Source organism: Bidens hawaiensis, unplaced genomic scaffold, assembly GCF_021521415.1.
Source record: "Bidens hawaiensis isolate Kalapana, Puna unplaced genomic scaffold, B.hawaiensis_p1.1 tig00030772_1, whole genome shotgun sequence".
Classification (NCBI taxonomy): Eukaryota; Viridiplantae; Streptophyta; class Magnoliopsida; order Asterales; family Asteraceae; genus Bidens; species Bidens hawaiensis.
In genome coordinates, this window is record NW_027495139.1 from 88,091 (window position 1) to 100,869 (window position 12,779).

The 12,779-nt window shown below is 32.3% G+C and overlaps 1 protein-coding gene across 1 annotated transcript; it reads left to right on the forward strand.

The window, feature by feature from the left end:
* The first annotated feature begins 3,508 nt into the window (after positions 1–3,508).
* Positions 3,509–8,360, forward strand: LOC143580952 (vacuolar protein sorting-associated protein 24 homolog 1-like). Its single transcript, XM_077063853.1, has 6 exons — positions 3,509–3,659; positions 3,792–3,868; positions 6,540–6,642; positions 6,791–6,912; positions 7,900–8,085; positions 8,170–8,360. Exons 1-6 carry the CDS (start codon positions 3,548–3,550, stop codon positions 8,236–8,238), a joined length of 669 nt encoding a protein of 222 aa, XP_076919968.1. The 5' UTR covers positions 3,509–3,547; the 3' UTR covers positions 8,239–8,360.
* Positions 8,361–12,779: the final 4,419 nt, after the last annotated feature.

The window sequence follows — 12,779 nt, forward strand, 5'->3', positions numbered from 1 at the left end:
TCAATTACTCAACTCATTTGAGTACATTTTTATAAATTTTTCTTTTTACACAACCTAAATCATAACTAAGTAAGTCTATTTAAAAATTTAATTGTTTAAACCTAATAAAAAACCTTTTACTTAAGGCACAAATAATTTTCGTCTTTGGTCAGAATTTTTTAACGATTCTCTAAGACATATATATGTGGAGTGACATATATATGTTCAACTTCAAAATTAACATTCCTATGCTAACGGAGGCATGCCTTCTAGTTGCCACAAGTCGCATTTCTTGAACTTCTCATTTAATAAGTTTAGATGCAAATAAATTAATTTAAGAATTATGTGGCTGTTACTTGTTAGTTTATTCTGTTTTTTCTTTGTGGCATTTAATGTTTTGACAAAATCTAGTAATGTGTCCTTTAGTTTTCAATTTTAAACAGGACTCCCTTGAAATTTATACCATTTCTCTTCAAATATATAATAATAAATATATGTAAGTGTACTATTAAGTACATCAAGACCTTGAATAAGAAAAATAGTGATTTGGTTGAAGTGGTAACAAATTTATAACTACACAAACGCAGGAAAAAAAATATACAATTATTAACTTTTTTTTACTTTTGATTTACATATATTATAAATGTAAAGTAAATAAATTTTAAATATATATATATATACATATATTAAATTATACCGTAAGTTTAAGATTTTAATTCTTTTTTAATTTGTACATATTATTGCTACATAATTTTATTTTTAAAATTGTTGATGGTTGGTATCTGTGTAAACCAAATTCCACTAAAATTTTTGTATTCTTTTATACCATGTGCAGTTGTAGATGTTAAAACTTAAAAGAACATAAACTGTTACATCAATGCCATCTAAGCATTTGATCATTAACAAGAGTGCGGTGAATGCCGCCTCATGTTAACAAGTTGGAAGACTATTTTTCTTGAGAAACACTCTCCAACAACTACTTCCCCTCCCATTTCTCCGTTAAAACATTGGCGTCCACGTATTTGTTTTGTCCCTTATTGGGTTGAGGTGGCATGCTCTTCGTGCCCCGCTTTCTTTCCATTACATGTAACCTTAGTTTACAGATATTGTTGTTTATATACATGTCTATAAATAATTTTCTTTATTGTATGAGCATATATGATTACTCAGATGACATTCTCTCTCAAATCATAAACAAAAACCGAAACCCGCTGATTTTCTACACATTAATACTTGTTTTTGTCAATATTCTGTTTATAAATTAAAAAGATTGCAAATTTTATATTGAACCGAAAAACATAGGATTATCAAAATGAAAACAGTTGGCGGCTAACCGAATTGACATAACTGTTTATAACCAATAACCAAAACCGATCGGCTACAAAAGTCTGAATGTCAAAATATCCGCTATTGGCTCGATTGTAGCTCGTAACCGAACTAAAGTCACCCATGCTCAGTTAACCCCTCGGTCCGGGAAACTGAAAAACAAAGCGCGGCAGCGGAAAGTGGTTAGCTATTGGGCTTTGCAATGGGCTATCTTTTGGATGCTTTAAAGCCCGGTCCAATGGGCTATCTTTTGTTCAGTTGATAAAGTGGTTAGCTATTGGGCTTTGTAGCAGAAATCTAACTGGTCCATTTGGGCTTAAAGGTAAAGGGCAAGCAAATATTTTTATGCATTGTCTCATGCCTTGAAACAGTAGGAACACAAATTGAGAAGAAATGTAACATTGAATTTGAAAGCATGTGTGCATTGAGTTTAATTTAAGACTCCAATTTGTAATATGTATTTTTTTTAAAGTACATTATCCTGAACAAAAATAAAAGTTTTAAGGGTGAAAATCATGACCGCATATAGGCTAAGTTTGGTTTGGACCGAGTAAGCCGAATACCTGAACGGATTGGTTCAATCATCGGTCTTTTGAGAATGAATACAGTTCGGGTTTGTTTGGTATGATTGTCTACAACTCTACATCTCATACTTTATAGACCCTACCAATAATAACTTTACTATAAATGAGATCTTTACATAATATGCTTGTCGTTGTTTTCCTCTCCAGGTAAAAGCTAGCATGTGAAACACTGGTTCGATATCGGCAGTGCAATAATAAAGATACCGAAAGCCACAGAAACCGACTTGTATCGAAACTGAAAATCATCAAAATGAATATCAATACTGGTTCAGATGTTGCTTGGTTGGTATTGACACGGTACCGGTACTCAGTAAAAAACGAGAATCCCTAGTTTACGATGCTAAAAGTACTTTATTCTGAGTACGATTCCGTTTCAGTTAAACCGTATATCAAAATGTTGACAAAAGGAATATAAAAATTAAACAATGACTATATATTTAAAAACAAGTCATCTTTGTGTTAACCTTTTATTGAATCAACCCATGTTCGTGTTGACATGTCGATAACTTATTTAATTAGATACATCGACTCACAAAACCCGTTTATGTCAGTCCACCAATCTGTTTAACACGCTTAAATAAAGGGAAAGTTCCGAAAATAAGCGTTTATGAAAACAAATTTTAAGTTTTAGGTGCCATTTACAAGAAATTCCAGAAATAGGTATTATAAACTAGTCGTGATGAGTAGTTTGAAGAACCAATTAAAACCTGCTGCATGCCCTTAAACTAACCATAACGAGTACGCTCACTAATCATTTACTCGTCACGACTAAATAAGTTTCATGCCTCGTAATCAACGCTCACGAGTAATTCATAAGTCCTTTAGTCATGACAAGTTAACTGCTAATGAACCACTCATGTAGGGAATGTAAAGGACTTATGAATTACTCGTGGGCGTTGATTACGAGGCATGAAACTTATTTAGTCGTGACAAGTAAATGATTAGTGAAACTAGGGATGAGATCGGTACCGACCGGTCCCAGTCCCGAAAATTGCAAATTTTTGGTACCGGTATCGAAATCTTCGGTTCGGTACCGGTATCAGGACAGTACCGGTACCAAAGGTAAAAAATTCGGGAAATACCGGTACCGGTCCCTGTCCCAATACCGATACTGGTATCGGGACGGTACCGGTACCAAAGGTAAAACATTTGGGAAATACCGGTACCAGTCCCGATACCGAAACTCAAAACTTTGGCACCGATTTGATACCGACGGTACCAAATCTTTACCGATTTCGGTACCGGTATTTCCCGAATTTTTTACCTCCCCGGTACCGGTACCGAACCGAAGATTTCGGTACCACCACCGGTACAAAAAATTTGCAATTTTCGGTACCTGTACCGATCTTATCCCTGCTCGTCATGACTAGTTTATATTACATTTTTCTGGAATTTCTTGAAAATGATTTATAAAACTTAAAATTTGTTTTCAAAAATGCTTATTTTCGTTAATTTTCTTTAAAATGTGTCGGGTTAAACGGGTTTAAACGTACACATCGAATGAGTCGAAACTAGTAGCTTTTCGCATTTGGGGATTAGGTTTACTCACTACTCAAAGAATAATAATATTATTATAACGCGTTGAAGAATCAATCAATAGATCTTCAGCATTCATCTTCTTCATCAATCAGATTCAGTTCAATTATAATTAGAAGAAGATGGAGAAAGTGATGAACATAATAAAGCCAAAACCTAATCCACAGCAGCTCTTACGCGACTGGCAACGCCGCCTCCGTCAAGAGTTTCGTAACATCGATCGCCAGATTCGCGGTAATTCAATTATTATTATTATTATTGTGAGAATTTGTGATCTGGTGATTGAATTAATGAGTTATTATTATTATTATTGTGAGAATTTGTGTCTGGTGATTGAATTAATGAGATGTTGTTATTATTAATTAGAGATACAGAAAGAAGAGAAAAACGTTCAGAAGGCGATTCGAGAGGCGGCCAAGAGGAATGATATGGGATCAGCTAAGGTATGGATAGTTTATTATAAAGTTATAGTATTGTAATTTAAGTTATGAAGTTAGGTTATATTTTTAATTAGGACTTGTTAGCATGATTTAGGCTAATTATTATCGCCGAAATTCGTTAATATCGGACACGCGAACGGAACTAAATTATTATAGTAAAGATAGGGTTTTGATTGATTTTATAATATTACAATTTAAGTTATGATTTTCAATTAGGAATTGCATAATTATTTAGACTAATTATTGTCCCCGGAATTTGTTGATATCGGACAAGCAAACGGTTCATGAACAGTTAATCGAACGGAATTATAATAAAGTTAGGGTTTTGATTGAGTTGATAATATTGCAATTATAGTTATGGTTTTTAATTAGGAATTGCATAGTTATTTAGACTAATTATTGTCCCCGGAATTTGTTGATATCGGACAAGCATACAGTTCACGAACGGTTAATCAACGGAATTATAGTAAAGTTAGGGTTTTGATTGAGTTTATAATGTTGCAATTATAGTTATGAATTTAGGTGATGTTTTTAATTAGGAAGGGCATGATTATTTAGACTAATTATTATCCCCGAAATTTGTTGATATCGGACAAGCGAACGGTCCATGAACAGTTAATCGAACGGAATTATAGTAAAGTTAGGGTTTTGATTGATTTTATAATATTGCAATTATAGTTATGAATTTAGGTGATGTTTTTAATTAGAAATTGCATGATTTGGAGACTAATTATCCCTGAAATTTGTTGATATCGGACAAGCGAACGGTTCACGAACAGTTAACCGAACGGAATTATTTATAGTAAAGTTAGGGTTTTGATTGATTTTATAATATTGCAATTAGAGTTATGAAATTGGGTTATGTTTTTAATTAGGAATTTCATGATTTAGGCTAATTATTGTTTCCAAATTTTGTTAGCAGGCTCCATTGATGTCACATCTAGGGCTCGTAATCGTGTTTTTTACAACACAGAGTCGATTAATCTGGTGATTAGTGTTGTAAAAATCACGATTAGGCGTCGGTTACTCGGAAATTGGATTCGATTTCACCTAATCGGCCTCTAAAATTGGTCAACGGAAACCACATTTAACTTGAAAACTCGTGAAAACCACTTTCAAACACTAAATTTTAATTTTTTTATTATTTTTATATGTTTATTAATCATTGCCAAAACCAAAAAGAAATAGAAAAAGTATATGTAGATTGCTGAAGTACATATTGTAGCTTATACGAGGTAAATATATGTAGAATACGAGCTATATATATATATACTTTTGTGAGCTAATTTTTTGTATTTCTTTTTGGGTTTGGTAAAGGTTATTGAGATATAAAAAGAATGAAAAAATATAAAAAAAATTTCGTGTTTAAAAGTGGTTTTCACGAGTTTTCAAGTATCTTAGTGGTTTTATTTGAACCCTCCCCTATATATTAAGAATTCCAATATGATTAATCCCTGTTAATTGCTAGTCGGTATGCCACTGCTAGACTAGCGCCTAGCGAGTTTTACAACACTGGTTCTTAGTGCTTGCTAATTTACTTCTTTTTCTCATGTAAATTGACCTCTGTCACTTGCTAAATAAGTCAGTTATCTCGTTTAGGCTCGCGAGCCTGCAGGGCTGGATCAAGCTTTTTGGGGACTTAAAGAACCTTTTTTCCCTTTGAATCAAAATAACCTAAACATACTAGGATGTAGAATTGTTGCTTAAAACGTATCGGAATACCTATAGAATGGAACTGATAAAAATTAAACCTTAATGAACCTGAATTCATATACCATTAAGAACTTTATTGTTGTTTAGAAAAATATCAGAATTTATGAAAATTACTAAAAGAATACTCAACCTACTTAAGCCTCGTGCGCTCAAACTTAATGCCTTCACCAAATGACCAAAATTAAATCCGCTAATTTATTGATAGAAAGATTTGAACTCCAATTCAAAATTATCCTAGTCTCCACTCACCACCACTATTTCAACAATGGCAACTGGCAAACACATAACAAACAGTCGAACACAAAGAAGATACAAATAATCAATGCAATTGAAGGTACTTGAAGAACTTACAGAGTTCATTCTTTTAGTTGGGTGACCTTTAGCATTGTTTTATCAAGAACTGCAAAATCATGAAACAGACCGTGATCAGCATGCGTTTTACAAAAACGAATTCCTCTAAATAACCTCAACCTGGGACCATTTGTTTATCGATGAGAATGTGGGTTGGTTGGGGAATTGGGAATTTCTCTGATGCGTCCCTATTCTCTAAACCGTTAACATAAATGTTTGTTTGGGTCCATCTGTTCTAAAAGGAAGCCCATTTTTTTAGTTCTATAAGGCACAACTCAACAAGCCCATAGTATATACGTATTTTTGGTTAGGGCCTAAAGCCCTAGCTTGACTTACTGGCCCATGGGCTGGCCCTGCGAGTGTGTTCGAGCTCGGGATTGTTTATTAAACTAGCTTATTTTTAGACTCTAGCTCGGGCTCGAACTCGTTTAAGCTCCGATTGATTCGAGTTTTTTTTTTCCGAGCCGATATCGAGTAGCTCGCGAGCGGCTTGGCTTGTTTACACCTCTGTTCGTTAACAGGGTCCATTGATATTGCGTATATGGCTAATAGATTGCATCTGTTCTTAGTGTTTGTTAATTAACTTTGTTTTCATGTAAATTGATCTCAGTCACTTGCTAAAGAAATTGTGAGATCCAGAAGAACTGTTAACCGTCTCTATGAAAATAAAGCTCAGTTGAATTCAATATCAATGCATCTAGGCGAAAGCGTAGGTATGTTCTTTACAGTCAAAATCTCATGCTGGATATTATTGTGCAACATTATTAAGCCACTTAAATTAGTCATCATTAAACGCTGTTTGATGTTTATCATGTTTTCTAGAGCCCACCTTCTAAGTTTATTGAATATGTGGTTTTGCAGCTATTGCTCGAACGGTTGGGCATTTATCTAAGAGTGCTGAAGTTATGAAGATTGTTAATAATCTGATGAAGGCCCCGGAAATGGCTGTCACAATGCAAGAATTTAACAAAGAAATGACCAGGGTACATTGTCTAACTATAATTTCCTTTATGGAATAATTGATGTGTTAACTATTATTTTATTCAATGATATTGTTATTATATTGATCTATTTTTGAAGTAAAACGACCCATTCATAGGTAATGGTGTGAATCTTACCAATTTAAATATTTACTTGGTATTTAAATGATGCAATTTATTAAAAGTAAAAGTCTCAAAATAGGCTAGTTTAGTAAGGGGAGAACTAAACTTTTACTGTAGAGTCCAGATTTTTGGGTAATGGTTGGGAATAGGCTTGTAAACGAATTGAACTTTCAGCAAACAGTTTGTGAACTGTTTGGCAGGAAGTTTGCTTACGTTTGTTTGTTTAATAAATGAAAGATCATGGACACATCACACATGTCTCGTTCGTTTGTTTCTGTTCATGGATAGTCGTTTATATTCATTTGTTCACATTCATTTATGTTTGCTACACATGTTTAAGTTCGTTCATTAATTATTTAATTTGTTTTTGGCCCATTTCTGTTCGTTCATTTACGTTCATGGACCTTTTTTTTTGTACTATTACCGACAAACATAATCGAACACGAACATGTTCATTTTCTTAACAGACGGTTTGCATCTTTGTTGAAGATGAAGCTCAGAAATCAACCAACACGAACATGTTCATTTACGTTCGTTTTCTATTGTTTGCTCGTTAAAGTTAAATGAACCAACACGAACATGCTCTATTCATGTTCGTTCGGTTCGTTTACAAGCCTAGTTGGGATTAGAAAAAAGCAGAATAAGATTTGCATCTTTGTTGAAGATGAAACTCAGGGATGGCGTTAATCTAGTTTTAAGAATAATTGACGTGTTAACTTTCATTGCAAAAACAATAATATTGTTAACATATAGATCTTAGTTTTTGAATAAAAATGGCACGTTCATATCTAAGGTAAATGAACTGAAAACTTATGAAATTTTTTGGATTATAGAATGAAATATTATTTGACCAAGTTATATTTGCAGGCGGGTGTTATTGAAGAGATTGTGAATGATGCAGTTGACTCAGCACTAGATTCAGACGACATAGAAGACGAGATCGAAGAAGAGGTTGATAAGGTCTTAACTGCAATAGCTGGTGAGACCGCTGCACAGCTTCCGGAAGCTGTTAGGAAAGAGCGGTTGAAACAACCTGCACAGACAACCGAAGAGGTACTTTTCCCAAAACTTTTCTCGTTCTTACTATATTATAATGTAATCTTTTATAGAGAATTAATAGTTGATGTGAAAATGTAGGATGAGGGTGTCGATGATGAGGAAGAGTTAGAAGAAATAAGGGCCCGACTCGCCAAAGTAAGGTCGTGATTTCGTCTTCTGCATTGACTTGTGAGTTGATGTATATACCATATCTAAGAGTTAAGACGGCTGCAACCTTAAAAATATTCATAAAAGGTCTTTGTAGCGAACGAAAACCGTCTTCATGTAAACTTAACCATGTTTGGTATGCTTGTTTGTGTTGATTATATAAAATTGATCTAAAAAGTATCTTAAATAGTTTAATCTTCTTTGTTTATATAATGTAATGCGGTGTTTTGGTTGTGCTTCTAAGGTGTTTGATAAAATGCGTAAACGAGGTTTTTGACTCAAACAGGTTCGGGTTAGAACTGGTTTCGTTTTGGATCGATTTTTGTCAAAACTGGTGTTATTATTTATTATGTAAATATATGGTGTTATTTATTATGACATTATTTATTTATTTTTATCATGTTTTTATACATGGTGTTATTTATTATGTAAATATATATAAATAAAATTAATGTATTATTATTATATCTTTGGTGTCGCAAGTGGCCTATTGGGCCACTTGGTGGCACCGTATGTTCGACAAATTTTGTTTTTTACTTCAGTTATCATAATACACGTAATGTGAACTGATCAAACGTCAATTTTTTTTAGTTTCGCGCAGACCCGTGGCCATATGAAGCTCATGACCGACAACATTTGGGTTTTACCAATGCTCAAGTTTACCGACCGACCCCCACCAATAAATGAATAAATAAATAAAATTGGTCGTTGGTCTACCTTAATTTTTATATTTTTTTGATTTTTAATTCAGGTACCATTATTCACGTAATCAAACTGATCGAATTTGTGTCAAGTTACCGCCTCAATACTCGGGACCATAATGCTTGGGTTTACCACCGCCCGGGTTTGCTAACCAAATAAATATCGTCTCAAATTTGACCCTAAGTCAGCCACATCATCTTCTGTAAATTTAACAAAAATACAACTTTATACAATTTTCACAGATGGTGTTTATGTAAAAGTTGTTTAAAAATGGTATCGTTTTAAGGGCTGTTACAAAAATGATGTAACCGTGGTTTGAAACCACGTTTGGCTATTTTTTCTATGAATGTGTCATCCTGTTATTTCAGAAACTAATACTTTTGATGCTAATCCGTGACTTCTAACCACGGCTTGCCTTATTTTTGGTTTGGATCAAATACAAATGAAATTAACATGTTAATTGTGAGAATCAAGTAGAGTAATTGTATATAAGTAGAGTAATTACCCTATGATGTAATTACATAATTACTCTACTTGTATATATGAAATTAACACGTTAATCTCCTTATTTTAATCAAAAGTATTTTTTTTCTAAAATACTTATAGAGAAAATAGTAGGCACACCATTTTTTGTACATCCCTCAAAACCATACCATTTTTAACATAGAGAAAATAGCCAGTAGCACCCCAAATGCCATCTACAACCATATGATTGCATCTGCAGTTACCAGACAAAGAGACGGCATCTACCAAGACAAAGACAAAATAGAATATCGTATATAATGGCCAGAATATTGTATATAATGGTCAGCAAAGCTGGACCACAACGAGAATATACCCGATAGTGACATTACACTGCAAACAAGATTGGTATATGGTATTGGTAAATTAGTCTTTGATACTTCGCAATCAGTACCTATTGGATCAGTCCTTAACTAATAAAGGATGCTTAGTCCTAAATAATGGTTTTAGTAACTAAAAGTTAGTCCCCATTATATGGCATCAAGGACTAATGGCCAGACGCAAATACAGATAAATTCAGTCCTTAATTTGTCTCTCGTACAAGATAATTTCAGTCCCCATTGCACTTTTTCAATAACTGTGAATCAGTCTCAAATAGTATAATATTTCAGCCCCTAATGCATAAATGTAAGGACTGAAAATCAATCCTTACATAACTATATTGTCTCTAATGTGTTTCATTAGATTCGTGATTTCATATCAAATCAGTCTTCAATAAGATGTTTTAACGACTACCAAATAGTCAATTAGGAACTAAAAACTAATCACAAGTATCATGTCATTTTAGTCCCGAATAAGTTTCCTAAATTCTAAAAGCTAGCCCCTGCTAACAAAAATTTTAAGTCACAAATTTATATTTAATTTATTTATAAAGAGTCAAAATCAATCTCTGAAAATATGTAACATTTACAAGGAATAAAATAATAAATATTTGATTAACAAAATATAACACAATAAATATCAATGCTTCCGAAACCTAAAACAATAAATATCCAATTGTACCTAAAACAATAAAAATGAAGGTTATCCAATTTAAAGTCCTTCCTTTCTCATAAGTCTCTCTAGTGTAATCATTTCTACGTTTTCCCTACAATATATTGTGTGTAAATTCCTGAAAAACAAAACAAATTATAATATGATAAATACACAAATAACATGTATGATCAATTGATCATGAAAAGGTAACATGCGAATACAAGATGACTTGAATAGAATCTCAAACTTGCCTTGGAGTAGATTTCTCATCGATAATATTCTCAACATCGCTCATTATTGTGAAAGATACTTCAAACATCGTTATGGGTATCAATCAATTGATCAATATAGAATTAAATAAAACATTGATAAAACTAGAAAAAACAAGCTATATATTTTTGTTGTTCCGTAGCTCTTGATTCTTCAATTGACATGACCTTTTTTAGTCAATCTGAACTCTAGCGTAAATAATGAAAAAACGTTTATATATGGCTTCCATTCAAATAAATAGGTGTGTAGACGTGTAGTTATTAAGACTACACAGACAAGGGTTCATCTTTTCAACTTTTTTTTTACAACTTTCATAACTAAAACAACTAATAACCCTTCCTATAAAAAAGCAGCAAGGGCCGGAAGTTCATCTTTTCACCTAACCAAGTAAAAAAGTCACGCATCTTTAAATTAAGTTTTGTATTTTATTAGTTGGGTATTCTTTCTATTAAATAATCATATATTAGTTTTCTTTTCTAACTTATGTTACCCACACATATCAATTTGTACAACATAAAATAATACGGGTCATTGGATTTTTGTATTAAATTATAGTTTGTTATACGAAGTTAACAAAATTTGTATAATGTGGAATAAAAGAAATCTTTTATTTTTAATTTAAATAAACTTAATAAAAAAAACAAAACTCAGCCGTAAAAACAAATAAAAGTAAAAAAAATAATAATTAGGAAACAAAAAATAAGATATGATATACATCCAGGTTTTACCACAGTGAACATTCGAACGAATATCTTTTTACCATGAATCACCTTGTACGAACTACCTAAGCAATTATCTGTTCGTTGGTTGTTTAAAAAAATGATATAAAAACAAAAGTAATGTTAGCCCAAGCCAGAACACCCTTTTATTTCATATTTTCTAAGAAAAAATCTATGATTTCTCCGAAGAAAAATCTGGATAAAGGCCAACAAATTTTCATGTAATTACACTACAAAACATTATATTTCTCTTTTCTGTTTATTAAATAATATTATTTTATATTCTATCATTACAGTTTTCTCTCTCATCTATTTACAACCAATTCAACAAATATTAAAAAATAAATATGGGCAAACAAAGTGTCCCTAAATTTACAAAAAATCACTACCTTTTCTCTTCCCATCCTATAAATTACACTCACAACCACTTACAACCCCACCCTATAATTTGCAAACTCCCCTCACATGATTTTAGAGGATGAGTTGGGAATGCTATGTGAGAAGTTGTTGATGTGAATCATGCTTAATATATATGTGTCAAAATTAATACTATGATAATATTCTTGGATCATTTACAGGTAAAACAGATTACATGTAAATATTCATGTGTTTATGGACTTGATTACTATGATAATATTCTTGAATCATTTACATGTAAAACATATTACATGTAAATATTCATATGTTCGTTGTTATTAAGCCTGTCATGCTTGTTTTTTTCTATTCATGTGAATCATGCGTCGGCGTATATGTGTCAATTGAGTCTATAATCGTTGTTTCATAATTATTTTTTTTTGTGGTCGATTGAGTTTTGTAACAAACAATTTAATTTTTGTTTGCTATAAGTGAAACTGTTCGGTATATTTGAAGGCTTAATCGAGCTAAGAAACTGTTATTTCTTATGTTTAAACTGTCTCAAATATTGCAATGATTATTCTATAATTAAGGAATAAACAACTGTCCTATGTTAGTATGTTACAACGCCCTAATATGCACAACAAGAGAAACAACTGTAAATCATAAGCAAGATCTGCTCCATTAAAACTAAACATTCAATTCGAAAATCAGCCGGACTTCACTTTTAATCTACATTTTTATTTCTTTTATGCTTTATTTTAACTAATAATTTATAACAATTTAATATAAATATGTATATGCAATGTAACTCACTAACCAAATGTATAATTACAAAACTTTTCATTATTTTCGGCCTAAAAAATTATCAACATCAAATGGCAAAAACCGAAACCCAATGCTTCCAAAATCCCAAGTTTCGGTTTTAACCCTATAATCATATATAGCACCATATGCGATCTATTAGGCATAGGCTTGCAAAACGTGTCCGTCCATTTA

Excerpts from the sequence above, each read along its gene's own strand:
- LOC143580952 (XM_077063853.1), top strand. The coding sequence starts at position 3,548 with ATGGAGAAAGTGATGAACATAATAAAGCCAAAACCTAATCCACAGCAG. Across the intron at positions 3,660-3,791 it reads CATCGATCGCCAGATTCGCG|AGATACAGAAAGAAGAGAAA; the intron begins GTAATTCAATTA and ends ATTATTAATTAG. Across the intron at positions 3,869-6,539 it reads ATGATATGGGATCAGCTAAG|TCACTTGCTAAAGAAATTGT; the intron begins GTATGGATAGTT and ends AATTGATCTCAG.